The 23,105-nt window shown below is 46.5% G+C and overlaps 1 protein-coding gene and 1 long non-coding RNA gene across 2 annotated transcripts; one reads left to right on the top strand and one right to left on the bottom strand.

Annotated features, from left to right (window-relative positions):
- Positions 1–442: 442 nt before the first annotated feature.
- LOC126073168 (uncharacterized) lies at positions 443–14,847 on the bottom strand. Its single transcript, XR_007516676.1, has 5 exons — positions 14,574–14,847; positions 14,111–14,189; positions 13,798–13,979; positions 13,084–13,202; positions 443–879 (listed from the first exon to the last, which is right to left on the bottom strand). It is a non-coding gene; the product is annotated as an uncharacterized LOC126073168 (long non-coding RNA).
- A 3,989-nt stretch (positions 14,848–18,836) lies between these two features.
- On the top strand, positions 18,837–22,471 carry LOC126057116 (collagen alpha-2(I) chain). The gene is made up of 6 exons (XM_049875184.1): positions 18,837–18,858; positions 19,698–19,736; positions 20,882–21,154; positions 21,211–21,869; positions 22,186–22,247; positions 22,359–22,471. Exons 1-6 carry the CDS (start codon positions 18,837–18,839, stop codon positions 22,462–22,464), a joined length of 1,161 nt encoding a protein of 386 aa, XP_049731141.1. The 3' UTR covers positions 22,465–22,471.
- Positions 22,472–23,105: the final 634 nt, after the last annotated feature.

Genomic DNA, 23,105 nt, shown 5'->3' with positions numbered 1-23,105 from the left:
TCAAAGAAGCCAGTAAGTGGCAAGAAGTTTAATGTACAGGAATGAAACGTGTGTATCCAACTAGTGATAACCTGCTAGTTTTTCTGGCCAGAGATGTTATGTGCATTTTGAAGGTAAAGGATAAATTGAGTGGGCTCTGTCACGGTTCACTATTAGGACTTGTGTGACCTTCATTGTCCAGTGTTTGTTCTTTGAATGTTCTAGAACTTTTAGCTGGTTAAAGATGGCTTAATAGACTTGCCGGCCTACTACTCAGCTGTATCTTTGTACACAAGCGATATGCCCTTGAAATTGTACACAAGCTGGCATGTGCAACAATGTGGAAATTCCTTATCTGACTTAATAAAATGCTTCAACACTGAGTTGTTACTGGTTTTTGTTGAGAATACTCTAGCAGGGCATTCCTAAGGAAATACATTGTGAACTATTGTTGTTAGGTGCCATCGAGTCAGTGCCGACTCATGGCAACCCTGTGTACAACAGAATGAAACACCGCCCAGTCCTACACCATCCTCACAATCATTATGTTTGAGCCCATTGTAGCCGCTGTGTCAGCTCATCTTGTTGAGGGTCTTCCTCTTTTTTGCTGACCCTCTACTTTACCCAGCATGATGTCCTTCAGGGACTGGTCCCTCCTGATGACATGTCCAAAGAATGAGACGAAGTCTCGCCATCCTCACTTGTAATGAGCATTCTGGCTGTACTTCTTCCTGGCAGTCCATGGTATATTCAATATTCTTTACCAACGCCATAATTCAAAGGCATCAATTCTTTGGTCTTCCTTATTCATTGCCCAGCTTTTACATGCATATGAGGCGATTGAAAACACCATGGCTTCTGAGCTGCATATATGTAATTTTTAAGTGTTCTAGTGTCCACCTGAAAAAAGTAAAAAGAAACCAGTGAAATTACTTTTAATATATTTTAACTTAATATATCCAAAATACTATGAATATGTAATCACTATAGAAAACTATTACTGAGATACCATGTATTCCTTTTTCATACTAAGTCTTCAAAACCCAACGTACTTATATCGGATGCCAGTTTGGGCTGGCGTAGTTCAGGTGCTCAGTAGCCACTCAGGGCTCGTGGACACTGCAGCTCTATAGCAAAAGGCACAACCGAGAAGAGTTTTCTTTCACAGGCTTTCTACCGTCCAATTACCAAAAAGGTCATTACACAAATTAATCTCATACCTACAAGTGCCACCCAGCGTTATTCTGTACGTTTGCAGAAATTGCAAGCACTTGAATTGGGAAACCTTAGAATTTGCCTCATCTGTGACCCAGCTATTCCCCTGTCAGAATCAGTAATGACACGCATACCTTTGAGAAGAAGCAAGACATTAACTAAGCTGCTATAATCTACAGGAAAAAGTGCCCATGTGAGAGAAGGTGATGGACTGAGACACAGCCCTAAAATACTTGAAGATATCTGGTTATTTACAAGATAATTTCCTTGGGTTTCAACACATCAGATACTAGGATCTTGTGTCTGTTGGTGGGTTTACTTTCGTTGGTGGTTGAGCTAAAGCCTCTGTGGTTTGCTGCATCTGCCCTCTACACTGCCTAGTGCTTAATCCACCCCACATAGACTGCCTGTCCATCGCTAATGCCGTTTTTGAAAATACATACAAATGGTCAAAGTGCAGAAGGGGCTGTATTGAAAAGTAACTTCTTAGTCCAGTTTCCCTCCCTCTGAACATCCACGATTACCAATGTCTTGTGTATACTTACAGAGTAGTCTACATATGAGCAAGAATATCTGAGAGACCATATAAGCAGACATGTAAGTATAAGCTTACCCAATGTAAGCGCCCTACAACCTATCCCTCCAACTGCTTACAACTAGAAACTGGATAAAGTAGGAGAAACAAGAAGCAGTGGAGGGAAACAAAACCTGGAGAAGTGATCTGAAAAGGAGGGAATTAGCAAGAATAAAAAAGATGGTACAAACAAAAGACTAATAAAATATTAAATGGTATAGAAAATTTCAACCATATCCATAATTATTGACATGTTAACACTCCATTAAAAGATTAGCAGTGGGGGAAAAAAAGACCCATTTAGTATATATCACGTACAAGAAACACTAAAGACAACCAAAACCAAGAAAACCAAACCCACTGCTGTCGAGTCAATTCCGACTCATAGCGACCCTACAGGACAGAGTAGAACTGTCCCATAGAGTTTCCAAGGGATGCCTGGTGGATTCGAACTGCTGACCCTTTGGTTAGCAGCCGTAGCACTTAACCACTACGCCACCAGAGTTTCCACTAAAGACAAATGAGTTCAAAGTCAAGAGACAGATACGCCACGCAGAAGACTGGAGTGGCTATATATTCAAGGTATCACAGACCTCAAGACAATGTATTAGTAGACGGACATTTTAAAATGATAAAAAGCACAATCCATCAGGAAGATAAAGCCTTAAAATATATGAATAAAAAATGTACAGAATTAAGTGGAAAAGAAAATTTTGCTTTCATAGTAGATTTTAACACCCTTCTCAGCAATTGATAAAACAACTAGTCAAAAAATCAGGACAAAAGATTTTAACATCAGCCACCTTAATCCAGTTGTCATTTATAGACTACTGCAACCACAGATGAACATTTTCCCCGGTGTACGTGGTATACTCATCCAAACAGGCCGTATGCTGTGTCATAAAAGTCTCAATAAAAGGACTGAAATCATACAGCGAATTCTCTGACCATGGTATATTCAATATTCTTCACCAACACCACAATTCAAATGTGTCAGTTCTTTTTCTATCTTCCTTTTTCATTGTCCAGCTTTCCTATGCATATAAGGCAACTGAAAATACATGGATCAACACATTCAGCAGTTCTGAAACCCCTATGTACAAACCGAAGAGAAATGAAAACGTCCACACAAAAATTTGTACATGAACATTTGTTGTAGTCAAAAAGTGAGAACCACCCAAATGTCCTTCGGCTGCGGAATGGATAAACAAAATGTAGGGTAAGCATACCATGGTATATTATTCAGCCATAAAAAGGAATGAAATATTGATCCATTCTGTAACATGGATAAACCTTGAAGTCATTGTGCTAAGTGAAGAAGCCAGTCACAGAAGACCACAGATGGTATGATGGCACTTCTATGAAATGTCCAGAACAGGCAAATGTACAGAGACAGAAAGTAGATCGGTGGTTGCTAGGGGCAGGGGGAGGTGGGAACAGGTGGTTATTGCTTCATGGGTACAGAGTTTCCGTTGGAAATAGCGGTGATGGTTGCACAGCACGGTGAGTGTAATAAGTGCCACTGAATTGTACACTTAAAAATGGTTAAAATGGTAAATTTTATGTGATCTATATTTTTATATCTTACCACAGGAAAAATTTACAAACTCAGTAATAGACTTTAAATTGTTAGGCCTTAAATAAAGTGGTCAAGTAAAAATGCGTGGGCACACATACACAAACACACACGATAGCATCTCGCTTTGTTCACTTCATTAATAGATCTTCAATGCTTTGTATCTGTACAAATGAAAACCGTCTATACAAACGACACGCTGTTGCTGCGGTTAGCTGCTGTGGAGTGGCTCCCCACCCCGCCAACCCGTGACTCCCCACCTCAGAGAAACAACATGCTGCCCGATTCACTTCTGTGCACTCTCATGATTGATTGCAGATCGGACTTTTGTGACCATAGTGTTTCATTGATTTTCAGAACTAGATCACCAGGCCCTTCTTCCTAGTCCATCTTAGTCTGGAAGCTCGGCTGACACCTGTTCAGCATCATAGCAACACGCAAGCCTCCACCGACCACCGACCAGCGGATGGTGACTGTTCATAGGGTACTGGGGATCAAACAGATAGGCCCTGAATCAAACCGGATCTACCATGTGGAGGAAAGAACTCTGCCACTAAACCACCACTGCCCTCTAATGGCACACATACATACAGCTGTTCAAATGGACCAGATCTGCATGTTTGAACAAGGATAGACCTCAAGAAGAGGTGAGATTAAAAAGCAACAAAAACAGAAAACAACAAATGGTGAAGGTGTGGGAAGACTGGAACCCTTATCCACTGCTGATGGGAATATAAAATGGTGCAACCGCTATGGAAAACAATATGGTGATTCCTCAAAAAATTAGCAATAGAACTACCTATGATCCAGCAATTCCACTCCTAGGTATATACCCTAGGGATGTAAGAGAAGAGACATGAACAGACATAGGGACGCCTATGCTCACTGCAGCACTATTCACAATAGCAAAAGGATGGAAACAACCTAAGCGTCCATCAACCGATGAATGGACAAACAAAATGTAGTCCGTACACAATGGAGCGCTATGGAGCCATAAGGAAAAATGAGTTCCCAAAACATCTTGCAACATGAATGAACCTGGAGGACATAACCCTGAGCGAAATAAGTTGATCACAAAAGGACATTCTTTGATCTTACTTTCAGGAAATGCCAAGAATAGTTACATATACAAAGACCAGTGTTCATTGGTGGTTACAGGAGGGGAATGGACTCATTCATTAGGCAGTAGTCACTTTTTGTTTATGGGAACGGGAAAGGCAGCACTTAATGTAGGTGAAGTATGCACGGCTTGACTAACGTAACTAATGCCACTGAGTTGTACACAGAAAAGAATGTATTCATAAATGTTATGTTATATATAATTTTGCAACAACAACCAAAATACATATACATGTATAGTAAAACAAATAGGGGGCTAAAGATGCTGATACCTATTAGACATAACCAATCACCTCATGGGATTGGTTTTCTTGGTTTGAAGACTTAGAATTATTGTCTCATGGGACAATTTGGCCAACTGGCATAATATAGTTCATAAAGTGTATATTCTACCAAAGTTTATTAGTGATTACCAAAAACAGGAGGGAGGGGGAAAGGGGAAGCTATTGCTTATAGAGTACTGAGTTTCGGTTTATGGTGACAGAAAAATCACATTGATTAAGGGTAGGGTTGCACAGCTGGTCACTGGAAGTGGTGTCAATAAGCTGTACACCTGTAAAAAGCTAAATTGGTAAAAGTTGTGTAGTAGACATATTTATAACAACAACAACAACAAAGTAGCTGCTGAGGCTGCTTATGTACAACCAAACACCTCACAGGATTTGGTTCCTTGGTTTGGAGTTTTAGGGTCATGGTTTCATAGGCCATCCCAGTTAATTGGCCTACTAATGTGTTTAGTGTTTCTGTTCTATCTCATAGTTTGTGGCATAGTGTCTGGGGTCTTAAAAGCTTGCAAGGCACAACAATTGGTCTCTATTAGCCTGGAGTAACAGGGGAAGAAGGAGAGTCAGGACTAGAAGAAGGAAATGAATGTGTGGCTAATCGCCTCCATGAACAACTGCCTCCTTTGCCATGAGACCAGAAGAACAGGATAGGATAGTGTCCAGCTAACATTAGTGAACATTTTGGTCAAAGATTCTATACAAGAATCCTGATCAAAAGGGGGAAAGTGCAGAACAGAATTTTAAATTCTCATGGGCCCAGACATTCTGGAGCCATGGAGGCTGAATGAACCCCTGAAACTATTGCCCTGAAATAATCTTTAAATCTTAAACTAAAAATTCCCTCTCAAGTCTTCTTAAAACCAACCAATAGCTTAGCTTAACTAGTAAAAAAATGTCTGCCTTGAGCATTATGCTCTTTTAAGAACTATCTACATAGGATCAAATGGACAACAGCAACTCAAAAGATTAGACAGGAATCTTAGGGGGGAGTGAGTTTAGTTATTGAGGAGGAACAACTCCAAGAAGGAGGGTGAGACTGGTTGTACCACTCAAAGAACGTAATCAACGTCACTGAATTATACAAGTTGAAACTGTTGAATTGGCGTATGTTTTGCTGTGTGTGTATTCTCAATAACAACAAATAAATAGAACTAAAAAAATTTAAATTTATATGCTACATCCCATTTTGGTGAGTAGTAATGTCTGGGGTCTTATAAGCTTTGCACGGGGCCATCTAAGATACAACGATTGGTCTCTATTTGTCTGGAGCAAAAGAGAAAGAAGGAAACCCAAGAATCAAAGAGGGAACCGGTCTACGAGGCTAACTGGTCTATGGGACTGTCTCCATGAACCACAGCCTCCACTACCTTGAAACCAGAAGAATTAGATATTTCCCGACCACCAATACCAAACGTCCTGATCAGGGTCAAGGCAGATGGATCCTGATAGAAAAGGAGAAAAATGTGAAACAGAATTTCAAATTCTCAAAGAATCCAGACTTACTCAGCCCTATGAGACTGCAGGAATCGCTGAGAATATTGCCCTGAGATACTCTTTAAACCTTGAACTTAAACTGTCCCCTGATAGTTTATAGCTAAATAGCAGGTTAGCTCAAAAAGTAAAGAATGTCACCCTCAAGTACTGTACTCTTTTAAAAAATTATATGAGACCAAATGGCCAACAGTTACTCTAAAGCACGGATGAGAAGGCTGGGGGACAGTGAGACTAAGTTTATGGGAATGGAACAACTAGAACGGAAATAATGAGAATGTTGACACAATGTGAAGAATGTAACCAGTGTCACTGAACATTACGCGTCGAAACTGTTGAATGGGAACCTGTTCCGCTGTGCATACTTTCACAAAAAAAACAATAAAATTTTTTTTTTTTTATATTTTCACACCATTGTCCTTTGTTTTTATGACAAATTTCCCTCCTTGCTCTAGTGACCCTTAGGTAAATCCCATAGCTTTTCCAGGCACTCAGAGGTATCAACAAATACTGCGGTCTTATTTTGAAGGTTTCAGAGTCAGTGCAATAACAAAACTTCAATATCTCGTTCATGAGGTAGAGTCGGCTTCTTCATTATTTCCTCACCTTACTCTTCTCTTCCCTTACTCATTTGCTGCCTCCGGCTCCCTCAGGGATGGGGTGGAGGGAAGACAGGAAAGGGTCAAAAGGGTCTTACTTAGCTAGCACAGCTGTAACGTGGCTATGTTGGTACCCTTGGCAGATGTCCAAATGCCAACGTTCTTTCATGGGGGGCATTGCAGTTTCCTCCGAGATCGTCCCTTCCTCTGATGGCAGCTCCCTGATGCAAGGAATACTTCCTCTCTAGTCCCTGGATTCCTTCCGCCCTCTGCTTCTTTCTGGTCTTCTCAAGTTTGCTTCCCTTTGATATGGTTTACAATCGCCCACTGTGGCCATTTCCTTGCTCTGCCATTGGACTTCTTCAGGTGTGGGTCAAGTACCTGTCTCCACAACCCCAAAGTTCTAGGTGACATAAGCTAAGTGTTCTAGATTTCCCAAAGGGGTAGGAAATGAGACTTTGTACCAGTGAGATTTGTCTTTTCTCAAAACCACTTTTATAAAACTCTTTCTATCTAATTTACCTTAAAAAAAAAAATTTTTTTTTTTTTTTTTATATGCTGTCTATCCGTCCACCCTTCTACCTGTAGACATGCACAGACAGCTATCTGGAATGATCTTCACTTAATGAGAGTTATTTCCAAGTGAGGAGATTTGTTTTGTTTTTCTAATTAAATGAATTTATTTTCTTTTTTTTTAAGAAAGATTTATTGTGATAATATATAACAAAATTAGTCATTTTAACCATTCTTTTAAGTGTACAATTCAGTGACTTTAATTACATTCACCATGTTTGTGCAAACATCATCACTATATTTCCAAAAGTCTTTCATCACCTCAGACAGAAACTTAGTATCCCTTAAGCAATAACTCCCTACTTCCTCAGCCCCTGTAACCCCTAATAAACTATGCATTTGCCTATTCTAGATATTTCATAAAAGTGGGACCATACAATATCTGTCCTTTTGTGTCTGACTTTCATTTCACTCAGCATCATGTCTTCAAGGTACAACCGTGTGTCATAGCCTGTATCAGAACCTCATATTCCTTCATGAATGAGTAATATTCCATTGTATGTATGTACCACATTTTGTTTAGCCATACCTCTGTGGATGGACACCTGGGTGGTTTCCACCTTTTGGCTATGGCGAATAATGCTGCCATGAGCATTGGCGTACAAGTATCTGTTAGAGTCCCTGCTTTCAAGTCTTTCAGAAAGACTGGAATGGAACTGTTGTGTCACCTGGTAAATCTGTGTTTAACCTTCCGAGGAACTGCCAAACTGTTTTCCACCCTTTCACAATCCCCACGACAGATGAGGAGCCCAGTTTCTCCACAGCCTCACCCAATACTCGCTCTCTTCAGAAGTGGTATCTCATTGTGAAGACTTGCCTTTAAACTTGGTTTGTTTCTGCTGTACTTGCTGCTCTGCCTCCTACTTCTATTCCCCCCTCCGTAAGTGCTAACACCAGGGCCAGGAACCTTATCAGCTCAAAGTGTGTTTGACTATCACCCATGTGAGCTACTGGCATTCAAGAAAAGTGTGTGTGCACATTCACTTGTTTAGGTGCCCCGGGCTCCTCTTGGTCTGACCATCTGACCACCTTCTTTGAGGCTGTTGATATTGAGGTCTCTTGGATGACTACCCCTAATGCTACAGGAACTTACCTCTTTACCATAGGCAGGCCCACCTGTAGTTACAGGTGAGCACCCTCGCTGATGTTGACTCGTAGCTGCTGTTTCTGCCGCTTCCCCGGTTTCTGACACACTGACTGCCTTGTCTTCTGGGAACAGTTCTCTTGGAGTTCTAACCCACAGACCTACCCTGACCTCTAGTTTTGGCTTGCTGGCTTTTCCGGACTCAATTTCCTGCTCTGTTGCCATGATGAATCACCTCCTCTGGGCCTGCTGTGATTTGTGGAAGATCTAGAGGGAACTAGGGAACAATTTTAAGCTCCTGAGTAAGGGAAGTGATGTGATGAAATTGATGTTTTAGGAAGATTAGTGTGGAATTAACAGGCAGGCACAGAGACTGAAGTCAGCAAGGTCACCTAAAGAACGTTTACAGTAATAAACAGCTCGAGCTTTTATCTTGTCTAATCCTAACAATCTCCCTGGGAGGGGATCATGTTTTAGAAACAGAAGCCCAGTTGATGAAAGGGATTTGTTTCACCTCTTATGGGAAGCAAATTCATAGTTAGGTGTCTGGAACTTCAAACGTGCTTGATTACCATTTGAATGAAGAAAATGAAAGGGCTGAAGCTAGGACTTGGACCCAGGTTCTTTCTTACAGGTGAAGGGGATAAGAAAAGACATGAGTCAGGAGACGAGGCAGGTGGATGCAACCCTGCAATATTTGGGGGCTGCATTGGAGAGGAGGATCCCTGGGTGGTGCCAACAGTTAAGCACTGGACGACTAACCACAAGGTTGGCTGTTCAAACTCATCCAGAGGTGCCTCAGAAGACAGGCCTGGAGATCTGCTTCTGAAAGGTCACAGCCTTGAAAACCCTAGGGAGCAATTCCATTCTGTACATATGGGGACGCCATGAGTTGGACTCGACTCGATGGCAACAGATTTTGGTTTGGGTAGGGGAGGAGGAGATGGGCAGAAAATGCTACCAGGGCTCAGAGTCTGGCTTCTGGACAAATGAGAGAGCCAGGAGAATAGGGGGCTGGTTTGGGGTCAGTTTGGATTCTGGTACCACCTTCTCAGATCAGTGTGACCCAATGGACTTGTCTGGTGGCCAGCTGAACATTGGCGGGCAGTCCCAGATGGAAGGAGCTCTATAACAAGTGGACCAGATTAACTCAGATATGGGGGAAGTGGGGACAGGAGTGGAAATGCATTTACCGTGTAGGAGAGGGTGGCAGAAACAGCAGCAGGTGTGAGCCGTCTAGAGACTCATCATCGGAGCAGAAGCAGGTAGGAGCAGACAGGCAAGGACTGTGCGGAGGCTACACAGCAAACGGAGGATTTAGGCAAAGAGAGAGGAGCAGAGAAAGGTACAAAAAGTGAGAAAATACTTTGCTCTTTAAAGGTAAGCCCTAACTGCTCCTCATTTTTAAATTTAGTACTGTGCGCTCCAGGGGAAGCCAGATATCAAGGAGTTAAGGAAAGAATAGGTGAAGGAGACAGTACTTTCTGTGTTGTGTCTTGATTATAGGTATTGGGTCATGTTTTGCATGATTCTGTCTGATGTTGCCTGGGCACACAGTAGATCAGGAGTCCTTTTACCACAGGAGTCCCTGGGTGGTACAAACTGTTAAAAAGCTTGGCTGCTAACCAAAAGGTTGGAAGTTGGAGTCCACCTAGAGGTGCCTTAGAAGAAAGGCCTTGCGATCTACTTCCAAAAAACCAGCCACTGAAAACCCTATGGAGTGTAGTTCTACTATGACACACGTGAGGTTGCCATAAGTTGGAGTCCACTCCAAGGCACCTTTCGAAAACATTTTTTTACCTGTACCGTCATGGTAGATGTCCACCAGGGGGCAACAGAAGGCAGGACTCAGTGCTCCATTCTGGAACAGCCCATGGTGACTCCAGGGCTTGTCATCTCTTGGCTCACTTCGTGATTCTATCTGGGCCTTTCTCTGGCTGGGCAGAGGGGGCAGGCGCGTGGGAGCAGCTGGTAGTGCCTCCTGCCAACACCCCGGGAAGGTTTGGAAAATTGAATTGCATAGGGCATGTGAGCCCCGCCTCCTGAGTGGTTTCAGGGAGCGTTGTCTTGTTCAGTGGGGTGAAGGCACAGTCTGTTCTTGGTCCCGGTAGGACACGGCCTGGGTTAGCAGATTATACCACCCGCCTCAACCCCTTTCCCCACAAACGCTGAAGAATTTCTTAGGAAACCCCTCCCTTCAGCTCCACTATGAGGCAAATGGTCCCTTCCTGACTAAGAAATCTTTTGCCCTTTATTCAATCAGATCATTTGCTCAGACATCAGCCCTGACCCCAGGCTTCACCTCCCTAGGGCCTCAGCTCAGGAATTGTTCTAGGCACTGAGGGTACACTAGAAAACAAAGACCAAAATCTCTACCCCTATAGAGTTACATTCTAGTCAAAAAATAAAAATAAAAAAATAGTTGCTGTGGAGTCAATTCCAACTCCTGGGGACCCCATGTGTGTCAGAGCAGGACTATGCTCCTTATGGTTTTCAATGACTGGTTTTTCCAAAGTAGACTGAGTAGGCCTTTATTCCGAGGTATCCCTGGGTGGACTTGAACAGCCAACCTTTGGGTTAGCAATCAAAGGAACATGTCAACCTTTGCACCACCTAGGCAGTCCTCATTCTAGCCAAGCTCTTCCCAGTTCTGACTGCACATTGGAATCACCAGAGGAACTTTTAAAAACTATGGATGCATGTGAAAACTAGAACCATAAAACTCTTAGAAGAAAATATTGGGATGTACCTGTTGGGTCTAGTTTTTAATGATGGCTTATCAGCTATATAACAACAAAAGCACAAGCAGCAAAAGACAACATAGATCATTGGGACCTCACAAAAATTAAAAACTTTTGTTCATCAAACGACTTTATCAAAAAAACTGAAAAGACAACCTACAGATTGGGCAAAAATTTTCGGGAGCCATGTATCTGAAAGCGTCTAATGTTTAAAATATATAAAACACCTCTACAACTTAACAACAAAAAGACAAACTACCCTATCACAAAATGGGCAAAGGACTTGAACAGACACTTCACCAAAAAGGGTATTCAAATGACCAACAAGCATAGGAAAAGATGCTCAACATCATTAGCCATTACCAAAACCCACTGCTGTCGAGTCGATTACGACTCATAGCGACCCTATAGGACAGAGTAGAACTGCCCCATAGAGTTTCCAAGAAGCGCCTGGTGGATTTGAACTGCTGACCTCTTGGTTAGCAGCCGTAGCACTTAACCACTATGCCACCAGGGTTTGAGAGATGCAAATCAAAACTACAATGAGATATCACTCACCCGTATTAGAATGGCAAAAAAAACAAAAAAAAACAAAACAACTGGTGTTGGTAAGGTTGTAGAGAAATGGAACCCTCCTCATGGCTGGTGAGAATGTAAAATGTTACAGCCACTGTGGAAAACCATTTGGTGGTTCCTTAAAATGCTGAATATAGAACTACCATACAACTACCATATGACCCAGCAATCCCAATCCTAGGTATATTCCCTAGAAGAAGTGAAGGCAGGAATGCAAACAGAAACCTGTACACCAATGTTCATTGTAGCACTTTTCACAATACCTAATGGTGGAGATACATGAAATGTCCATTAACAGATGAATGGATAAACAAAATGTGGTACATACATGCAATAGAATATTACTCAGCCATAAAGAGAAATGAAGTCCTGATGCATACCACAAAATGGATGAACCTTGAAAGCATTATGCTGACCAAAATAAGCCAGTTGCAAAAGGACTATGTGAGGGCACTCTAAAACTGAGGTGCTCGGCATCACTGAAAATGACTGCCTAGCCAACCAAAAGGTCAGAGTTGGAATCCACCAGGCGCTCCTTGGAAACTCTATGGGGCAGTTCTACTCTGTTCTATAGGGTCGCTATGAGTTGGAATTGACTTGACGGCAACAGGTTTTTTTTTTTTTTTTGTAGGTCTGAATCGAAGCTCCATTTTTGAATTAAACTTTAGCTTGTCCTAAGTCCTCCTTTCTGCCTTCCTAAGAATAAAAAAAACCAAACCAAAAACACTGCTCTTGAGTCTATTCCAACCCATAGCAACCCTGTAGGACAGAGTAGAACTGCTCCATAGGTTTTCCAAGGCTGTAAATCTTTACAGAGGCAGACTGCCACATCTTTCTCCTGTGGAGTGGCTGGTGGGTTCCAATCACCAATCTTTTGGTTAGCAGCCGAATGCTTCAACCACTGCAACACCAGGCCTTCTTTCCCTAAGAATAGAACCTGTGATTTAGAGCCTTGTGACATGTAACTTCTTATAAAACTTTGATCACCCTTAGCAAACAATGGAGGTGGCAAGAATGTGGCTTGTGAAGAATTGTTCATCACGAAATGTTTATCAAGATGGACTTGGAAGAATGCTTGCACAGCATGCCCCAGGATGTAGATATTTCAGAAAATCACTTGCTAGGCCGGCTCCAGGAAGTCCGTGTCAGAAAACAGATCAGGTAACCTTGCAAAATTTTAACTTGCAATTGTCTTGTAGCCATGTGTAATCCCAAGCCCCCCATGATTACGGTCACGTACTTCCTTCCCCACTTTTCTGTACAAAAGCTCACCTCTCCTGCAGAATGTTGGAACACTTGGTGATCTTGCATGACACTATGTTGCCCAGCCAGAGCTGTCCAAATGCTCTAATAAGACTCTTTGCTTGCATTTTTAACAGAGTTGGTCAGTGCTAAGAGAGGACAAATGTGAAATAAGCAAATATATAGAAACCAAAGGTTATTAGTGGCTACCAAGGTGGGAGAGAGGGGGAGACATAGGAGTTTCTGCTTAGAGGGCATCGAGTTTATGTTAATGGTGGTGGAATGATTTGTAAAAGGACATTGAGAATGTTGCACAACTTAAAATATGTAATCAGTGTCACTGAATTGTACGTGAAGAAACTGCTGAGCTGGTGGGGGTTTTGTTATTACGATTTAATTGTTCTAGGGTGGGGTCTGGGCAGTAGCATGCTTTAGAGCTTCCCGCGTGGTTCTTGGAGCCCTGGTGGCACAGTGGTTATGAGCTGGGCTGCTAACCAAAAAGCCAGCAGTTCGAATCCACCAGCCTCTCCTTGGAAACCTTATGGGGCAGTTCTACTCTGTCCTGTAGGGTTGATCTGAATCAGAATTGACTCGATAGCAATGGGTTTGTTTTTTGGTTTGGATGTGGCTCTTCTGTGCAGTAGCATTGAGAATCTCAGGGTCTAAGCATGGCCTGTGAACCAGCACCTGGGAGCTTGACAGGAATGCAGAATTTCGGCAGCCCTCCCCCCTGCCTCCACTTACTGAATCAGAATCTGCATTCCAACCAGTTCCCCGGGTGATTCGGTTGCACATGGAAGTTTCGGAACACTGATGTAGTTAGTAAATTGTTCTGCTTCACCCGTGCTCATGTCTCTGGCCAGATTTACAGCTTCTAGTACTTTCTCAAGCTGTGGCAGTGGCTTTCAGAATTTTGTGACTGTGATCTACAGAAAGAAATAGATTTTACATCAAGATATAGAAAGCAGAGTGCATATATATAATGAAACAAAAATGTCATAAACCTCTTTAGCCACTTGTCATGCACTCTCATTCATGCAATACACACTGCTGGTACCTCGTTTGTGCCAGGCATTGCTCTGGATGTCAATGCTAGTGTCTTAACCAGACAAAATTCCTGTTGTTGTGGAGCTTACCTAGTGGACAGTGGAGAGAAAGTCAGAAAGTTAAAAATAAACCCAGAATATGATTTAGGGCATGCTGGAAGATTAATAGGTCTTTGAGAGGTGCAAACAATTTGTGCTCAACTACTAACCTAAATACACCAAGTGGTACCTTGGAATAAAGGTCTGGTTATCTGCTTCCATAAAGATTACAGCCAAGAAAAACCTATGGAACAGTTCTGCTCTGTAAAACATGGGGTCCCCATGAGTCGGAATTTACTTCACAGCAACAGGTTTGGTTCTGGGAAAGATTAATATAATAAAATTTCTTTTAAAGAATTACATTTTTGAGGAGGCCATTTAGGTTACTGGTTATATTCTGTTTCTTGATCTGGGTGCTGGGTGTACGGTACTCACTTTGTAAATGGTGGTGGTGGTGGCAGCGTAGCGGTAGAATTCTCACCTTCCACGTGGGAGCCCTGGGTTTGATTCTGGGCCAATGCAACTCATGCACGGTCACCACCCGTTGGTCAGTGGAGGCTTGTGTGTTGCTATGATGCTGAGCAGGTTTATGCTGAGCTTCCAGACTAAGACGGACTAGAAAGAAAGGCCTGGTGATTGACTTCTGAAAATCAGCCAAGGAAAGCCCTATGGATAGAGGACAACTTCATGGCAGTTAACAACACCAACAAACATGTGCAAGCTTTTGCACTTCTTTAGGTGTAGGTTCTACTTCAATAAAAAGTTCCACACAACAGAGCACCCCTGAGGGAGCAGGAGAGCAGTGGGATGCAGACCCCAAATTCTCATAAGACCAGACTTAATGGTCTGACTGAGACTGGAAGGACCCCAGTGGTCATGGCCCCCAGACCTTCTGTTGGCCCAGGACAGGAACCATTCCCGAAGCCAACTCTTCAGACATGGATTGGACTGGACAATGGGTTGGAGAGCGATGCTGGTGAGGAGTGAGCTTCTTGGATCAGGTGGACACTTGAGACTATGTTAGCATCTCCTGCCTGGAGGGGAGATGAGAGGGTGGAGGGGGTTAGAAGCTGGTGAAAAGGACACGAAAAGAGAGAGTGGAGGGAGAGAGCGGGCTGTCTCATTACGGGGAGAGTATTTGGGAGTGTGTAGCAAGGTGTATATGGGTTTTTATGTGAGAGAGACTGACTTGATTTGTAAACTTTCACTTAAAGCACAATAAAAATTATTTTAAAAAATAAAAAGTTCCAAAAATTACATTCTAATATTCTCTCTTCTATTAACCAAAAAACCCATTGCTGATGAGTTGACATACCCAGTAAAGGTCTACTCTCTAAAATCTACAAGATACTGCAAAACCTCAACAACAAAAAGATAAATGACCCAATTAAAAAACGGGCAAAGGACGTGAGCGGCCATCTAGGATACTCCACTGGTCTCATCCCTTTGGGAGCAAGGAAGAATGAAGAAAACTAAAGAGACAAGGGAAAGATTAGCCCAAAGGACTAATGGACCACAACTACCACAGCCCCCACCAGACTGAGTCCAGCACAGCTAGATGGTGTCCAGCTACCACCACCGACTGCTCTGAAGGGATCACAATAGAGGGCCCCAGGCAGAACTGGAGAAAAATGTAGAACAAAATTCTAACTCAAAAAGAAAGACCAGACTTGCTGGCCTGACAGAGATCAGAGAAACCCTGAGAGTATGGCCCCCGGAAACCCTTTCAGCTCAGTAATGAGGTCACTCCTGAGGTTCACCCTTCAGCCAAAGATTGAACAGGCCCATGGAACCAAGCAAGACTTAAGGGGCACATCAGCCCTGGGGCAGGGACTGGAGGGCAGGAGGGAACAGGAAAGCTGGTAACAGGGAACCCAGGGTTGAGAAGAGAGAGTGTTGACATGCTGTGGGGTTGTTAACCAATGTCATACAATAATGTGTGTACTGTTTGATGAGAAACTAGGTTGTTCTGTAAACCTTCATCTAAAGTTCAATTAAAAAAAGATATTAAAAAAAATTCACAAAGGATATAAATAGACACTTCACCAAAGAAGACATTCAGGCAGCTAACAACAGACACATGAGGAAATGCTTGTGCTCATTAGCCATTAGAGAAATGCAAATCAAAACTATAATGAGATACCATCTCACCCCAACAAGGCTGGCACTAATCCAAAAAACACAAAACAACATATATTAGAGAGGTTGTAGTGAGACTGGAAATCTTATGCACTGCTGGTGGGAATATAAAATGGTACAACCACCGTGGAAAATGATACGGCATGTCCTTAAAAAGCTAGAAATAGAAATACCATACAATTCAATCCAGCAATCCCACTCCTAGGAATATATCCTAGAGAAGTAAGAAGTAAGAATCGTCACACATATGCATACCCTTGTTCATTGTAGCACTATTCATAACAGCAAAAAGATGGAAACAACCTAAATGCCCATCAACAGATGAGTGGATAAACAAATTATGGTGCATACACACAGTGGGATACTACACAATGATGAAGAACAATGATGAATCTGAGAAACTTCTCACAACATGGATGAATCTGGAGGGCATGACGCTGAGTGAAATAAGTCAGTCACAAAAGGACTGTATAAGACCACTATTATGAGAACTCAAGAAAAGGTTTGAACACAGAAAAAAGCATTCTTCTTTGATGGTTCCAAGGGTGGGGAGAGAGGGAAGGGAAATTCACTAACTAGATAGCAGACAAGGATTATCTTCAGTGAAGGGACAGACAACACACAATACGGGGGAAGTCAGCACAATGGGACCAAAGCAAAAGCTAAGTTTCCCGGATACATCCGAACACTATGAGGGACAGAGTAGCTAAGGCTAGGGTCTGGGGACCATAGTTTCAGGGGACATCTACGTCAACTGGCATAACATAATTTATTAAGAAAATGTTCTACATCCCACTTTGGTAAGTGGCATCTGGAATCTTAAAAGCTTGCAAGTGACCATCTAAGATACATCAGTTGGTCCATTCCCACTAGGAGCAAAGGAGAATGAAGAAAACCAAAGACACAAGGAAAACGACTAGCGCAAAGGATAAAGGAACAAATAAACTAGAGACTCCATCAACCTGAGACCAGAAGAACTAGATGGTGCCTGGCTATCACCAATGGCTGCCCTGACAGGGAAGACAACAAAGGCCCGAACCCAGCAGGGGGAAAGTGTCGAACAGAACTCAAATTCACATAAAAAGACCAGACTTAATGGTCTGGCAGAGACTGGAGGAACCACTGAAACTACGGTCCCCAGATGCTCTGTTAACCCAGAACTACAACCATTCCCAAAGCCTACTCTTCAGACCAAGATTAGACAGGACTATAAAACAAAAAAATAATACATGTGAGGAATGCGCTCCTTAGTTCAATCAGATATATGAGACCAAATGGGCAGCTCCTGTCCAAAAGCAGGATGAGAAGGCAGGAAAAGACAGGAACTGGTCAAATGGACAAAGGGAGCCTGGGGTGGAAAGGCGGAGTGTGCTGTCACATTGTGGGGATTACAACTAATGTCACAAAATAATATGTGTATAAATATTTGAATGAGAAATTAACTTGAGCTATAAACTTTCACCTGAAGCACAATTAAAACAAACAAACAAAAAACATTTGGGTCCAGTGGGTAGAGGAAGACTTTACCACTTGTCATACAAACAGCTTCCAGTTGATCTTTAGACACGGCAGTTCTTCAGTTTCAGCCATGCCTCCTATGATAACCCCAGTACCACTGATAGCTATCTTCTCAACATCTCTCTGGCTCCTTGCTTCTGTCCTCCACCCACCTCAATCTATTCTTCTCATCCTTCCACCCTGGATTGCTTTAATCTTCTCCCTCTATTAAGCAAGGGTAATTTCTGCTGTCCCCAGTCCTTACTCTCTGTGCAAACACATCCAACCCCTTCACCCCCCACAGTGCTCGGTAGAACACACACACACACACACACACACACACACACACACACACACACACACACACACACAAAATCCTTCAGCCCAATCACTGAGCAACATCTGCCATGCTTGGCTGAGCACCCTGCTTGCAAGTGTGAGGGCCAAGCTGCCTGCCACCCCCATAGTTGCCTTCCTGTCCTTCTTGCTTGCCCTGAAGTGCAACCATCTCCTGGTGGAGAGCCTTAAGGGCACCACCAGAAGCCTCCCTCAAGCAGATGGTCCACCTCTGCTTAGAACTAGACTTGACAAGTCATTCTCCGTGCAGAGTCACCGTGCCCTGGGGAGCTCTCCTAACGTTCCAGACCTGGGAAGAGGCTGGCACGGGCATGTTAGAAGGCTGGCCTTACCCTGCAGCCACTCCCGGATCTCCTGAGCCTACTGTTCTGGTCTGTGCCTCATTTCCTCCATTCCGCCCTCAGCTTCCTGGGAGCAGAGCAGTCTCCCCTAGTAGTGGAGTCACAGAATGCTGTGGAGATGGGCACAGCCTCACAGACATGTCCCAGCACTGGCCAGTGCTCAGTACAGAGGTGGGGACAGTCCAGGAGTCAATGAAGGGCAGGGCAGGGGGTGGGCAACAGGAGACCTCTCTTCCTTGGGCCTAAAGCTCCAGATGACCCTGCTCCAAGGATGTGTAAGAGACACGGAGCTGGAGGGAAACTGGAGGGAAGAGGTGGGGTGGGGGGGACCCCCCCCAAGAGATCACCTAGCAGACCAACCAGGATGGACCAGGACCCCGAGCTTTGTCTGATTTGCAGCCTGATTTATTGGCAGAGAAGCTTGCTCCAAACCAGTTGTTTGCATCTATGGACCCCAAGAATCTTGTCAGTCCTGACACTTCCTGAGGCGAGGCTCCTGGGTCTGGCCTTGCTTTGTTATATCTTAGTGGTTCAGAGCACAGAGTTAAAAAACTGAATTCGATCTCTGCCTTCACTACTTACCAGCTGTGTAACCCTGAGCAAATCACTTAACCAGGTGGAGCCTCAGTTTTCTCATCTGTAAACTGGGGATGATGATACGTACCTCACTGCGATGCTATAGTGATTGAACAAGAATAAACATAAAGTGCCGGGCCTTGCCCATAGACCCAAATCCATTGAGTCAATTCCAACTCATAGTGACCCTATAGGACAGAGGAGAACTGCCCTCATAGGATTTCTGAGGCTGTAATCTTTACAGGGAAACCCTGGTGGCGTAGTGGTCACGTGCTATGGCTGCTAACCAAAAGGTCGGCAATTCGAACCCACTAGGCACTCCCTGGAAACTGTATGGAGCAATTCCACTCTTCCTACAGAGTCACTATGAGTTGGAATCAATTCGATGGCAAAGGGTTTTTTTTTTTGGTTTAATCTTTACAGAAGTTGACTGCCACACCTGTCTCCTGTGGAGTGGCTGGTGGGTTCGAACTGCTGACCTTTTGGTTTGCAGCCAAGTACTTTAATCACTGCACCACCAGGGTTCCTTTACCCACAGAAAGGTTTGCCATTGTTATTACTGAGGTACTGGGAAGGATGGGGACAGGACCCCTCCTCGGGTTCCTTGCCTGAAATCTGGCGTCCTTGTGACCTTCTCTCCGGAGGCCAGGCCACAAGGAGGAAGACCCTGTCTTGGCTGTGTCTGGAGGTGAGGCTGGGGTCCTGCCCACCCCAAATCCTGTCTCTTGGACGAGATACGACGCTTTCATCTCCCTGCTTGGAACCTCTGGCCCTTGGGAACGGAGGCTTAGTTCACCTGGAAACCCTGGTAGTGTAGTGGTTAAGTGCTACAGCTGCCAACCAAAAGGTAGGCAGTTCAAATCCATCAGGCGCTCCTTGGGAACTCTATGGGGCAGTTCTACTCTGTCCTATAGGGTCCCTATGAGTTGGAATCGACTCGACGGCAACAAGTTTGGTTTTGGTTTGGTTAGCTCACCTGGCAGGGCTCCATGACCTAAATCTACCCAGACCAGGCTCCCTTTAGGTATGTGGAGCCCATCCCCTTCTTGTTACTACTGCCCTGTGGCCATGGCCCTTGGACCTGGCGCTGGGCAGTGGGAGCGCAGAAAGGCCCATCTGTATGTGGTTCCCTACTGTCTGATCCTCAGGACAGTTCTGTCTGGAATTGTTTGGTTATTATACCCATTTTACAGATGAGGTAGTCACTAACAAGGTCCTTTGGCTCTGAGCTTCTGTATTCTAAGCCCCACTGCCCAGGGCTGCCTCCAGCTGGGCTAGGATGGGGTCTTCAGGCTGCACTGCCACTGGGAGTCGGAGCTCTGAGTTCTCTCCTGGGGGCGGGGAGAGGGGAGGGCTTGTTTCAGTTTCCCCTTCTGAAAAATGGGCGGGAGCTCTCACCAGGGAGCAGTGCAGGAGGGAAGAAGCCCCGTTGTCTAGGGCTGTCTCTGCCTATGTCCCCAGTGCGAAGTGTTGCAGGCTTGAGACCAGGAGACCAGCTCTCCCTTACCCAAGCTCCCCTCCCCCCTTGGCCCCGGGGACGGGCGGGTGGCCCAGTCCTGGGCCTCCGGGGCTGATGCAGCGAGATTAGGACTAGAGTCCCAGTCCGCAGTAAAACACTGGATATGACCTTAGAAACCTTCCATCCAACCTCCTCATTTTAGAAGCGAAGGAACCGAGGCCAGGAGCAAGTGACTCGGTAAGTCACCACCAGCAGAGTTGTTGTCACTTAGAAGACTCTCATCCCAGTGAGCCTTCATTGGGTCCCTTGGACCAAACGGTCTCGTCTGACCTCCCTATCTTTGGTTTCATCCCTCCTCCCTTTTGGCGCCACAGGATGGCGCTGGCAGGGCCGGAGGGGCGGCGGGGTGCTAGGCGAGAAAGAGAACCGGGAGGCGGCGGGATGGGGAGGGGGAGCAAGCTGGAGCGGCCCCTTTAAGAGGGCGGGCCGGCCCGGGCGGACCCCGCCCTCCTGGGGCGGCGCAGGCGCACGCGGGCTCCAGGAACCCGGGCTGGCCGGGGCGCGCGGCGCAGCACCTGCGGGGGCCGGCGCGGGGCGCGGCGCCCGGCGGCGAGGGCGGGAGGCGGGGCCGGAGGGGCCGGGACCCGGCAGGCCCCCTACCCCGGGGCGCCGGGAGGCAGGAGCCGGGAGGGGGCGGCGTGAGTGGGCGCGGAGGGCAGCACCATCTGGAGGGGCGGGTCCGCGCGGCCTCTGGGGGGCAAGCGAGTGCGCTGGGCCGGGCAGGAGGAGCGCGGCGGGCTCGGTGCCCCGCTGCCCGAGCAGCAGCCGCAGCGGGTCGGGGTTCTTAGCTGGGGCCCGCAGCAGCTCCGCGGGCTGAAGCTCGGCGTGGAGGAGCAGGGCGGGGTGGGTCCGGCCGTGCAGGAGGAGGGCGGCGTGGGCCTCGGGGTGCAGGAGCGCGGCGGCCGCGGCCACGAGCCCAGCCTGGGGGTGGTGTGGGGGCCGCCGGCGCGAGCGGACTGGAGGCGCCCGCCGCCGTGGACGGGCTCGGCGGGCCAGCCTGTGGCGCAGGAGGAGGGGCTGGGGCCCGGCAAGCAGCACCAGGAGAAGGGGGGAGGCAGCCCCGCAGTGCAGGAGCGCGGGGAGGCCCGCGCCGGGGTGCAGGAGCGGGGGGAGGGGAGCCCACGCAGGCTGCTGCAGCGGCTGGAGCAGCTGCCCGAGCTCGGGGACGGCTCCTGGGAGCGCGGGGAGGAGCTGGAAAGTTCCGGGGAGCAGGGGGAGCGCTACTGGGACAGCAGCCAGTACCTCAACCGGGAGGCGGTGGTCCTCGGAGCGGCCCCTGCGCGCCGGGAGAGACTCGAGCTGGTAGGGAGAGCCCGGCCCGTCGGGCCCCGGGGGCCTGAAGGGGAGGGGCGTCTGGGGGTGCAGGAGGCGAATTGGCTGCCCGGGGTGCAGGAAGGACAGGTAGTTCGGGCTGTCCAGGAAACATACCTGGAGGGGAAGGGGTCCCAGGAAAGAGAGAGGCCCCCCGCGGGACACAGGACCCCGAGGCGCAGGCGGAGGAGGAGGTGGTAACTCCAGGGCGGGGGAAGCGCGGGATGTAGGGGTTGGGGGAGCGGAAGAGCGCTGTGAACCGGGGTGAGTTGGAAACCACTGCCCGACGGCAGGCTCTGGCCTGCAGGATCCTCTTCTGCCACCTCCGCCTGCGCATCGTCAAAGCCGTGTCTGCAGGGAAGGCGGCAGGTAAGGAAGCCCAGTTGTGGTCTCAGCTGGAGTTGGTGTGAGTTATTTTGAAGCAGAGGGCTATGGTTACAAGTGGTCTCCTAACTGCCCTAGTTCTCTTCCGTTTTTCAGCCTGGGGAGGGAGGAAACAGTGCAGTCTTTAACAGCGAGACAGGACCTCCCCCCGCCCCCCGACGGTGCTGTGTGTGCCAACTGCAGTGATGGGGTATCTCCGTAGCGTCTAGACTGGAGGCGAGACTGCCTGGGTGGCTGCCAGGCATGGGCAGAGGGAAGAGACGGGCAACCCATGGCTGGAGTTACAGGGAAGGTGGTCGCCCTTCACTTGTCTGCCCCTGCAGATAGGGGATACGGGTGCCTCCATCCCATACCTGGAATGGTGCAACCGGCACAGGCTGCCTCAAACCTTCAAAACATTTTCCAGAAAAGGAAACAGCGTGAATTCACAGGACTTGCTCAGAGACCTTATCAAGTACCCTGTTGGCCACGTGAGCTGAGATGTGACTGTGGCAGCAAGTGGCTTGGGCACGAGCCTGACATGCTCCTTGCCACACCTTCTTGTCACAGCTGATTTATGCCGAGGGCCCTGAGCCAAGGATGAATAGTGGGCAGAAGGTGGAGAGCTGCCTGTGAAGCAGCTCGGACCCCAACCTGAAACCTGTGCTTGGGACTCTGGACTTCTGCTGTGGCGGAGCCCTGGCCTGTGCCCCGCCCTGTGGAGGTGGTCAGGTGGGCAGTGATGACATCACAGGTTCTGTACCACCCAGGGCCAGCTCCCAGTCTAGCCTAGAGGTGGGCTTGGTGGGGGACTAGATTTGACTTCCTGTTGATTTCTTTATGGCCTAGACGCCTGGCCCACTC

This window comes from Elephas maximus, chromosome 1, assembly GCF_024166365.1.
Source record: "Elephas maximus indicus isolate mEleMax1 chromosome 1, mEleMax1 primary haplotype, whole genome shotgun sequence".
Lineage (NCBI taxonomy): Eukaryota > Metazoa > Chordata > Mammalia > Proboscidea > Elephantidae > Elephas > Elephas maximus.
This window is presented reverse-complemented; position numbering and strand designations above follow the sequence as displayed.

Bases quoted from the DNA above. Each gene is read 5' to 3' on its own strand.
- LOC126057116 (XM_049875184.1), top strand. From the start codon at position 18,837: ATGGACCAGGACCCCGAGCTTT. The intron at 19,737-20,881 runs GTGAGGCTGGGG...TTGGCGCCACAG, and splicing joins TGTCTTGGCTGTGTCTGGAG to GATGGCGCTGGCAGGGCCGG. The intron at 21,155-21,210 runs GCAGGCCCCCTA...GGGCGGCGTGAG, and splicing joins GCCGGAGGGGCCGGGACCCG to TGGGCGCGGAGGGCAGCACC.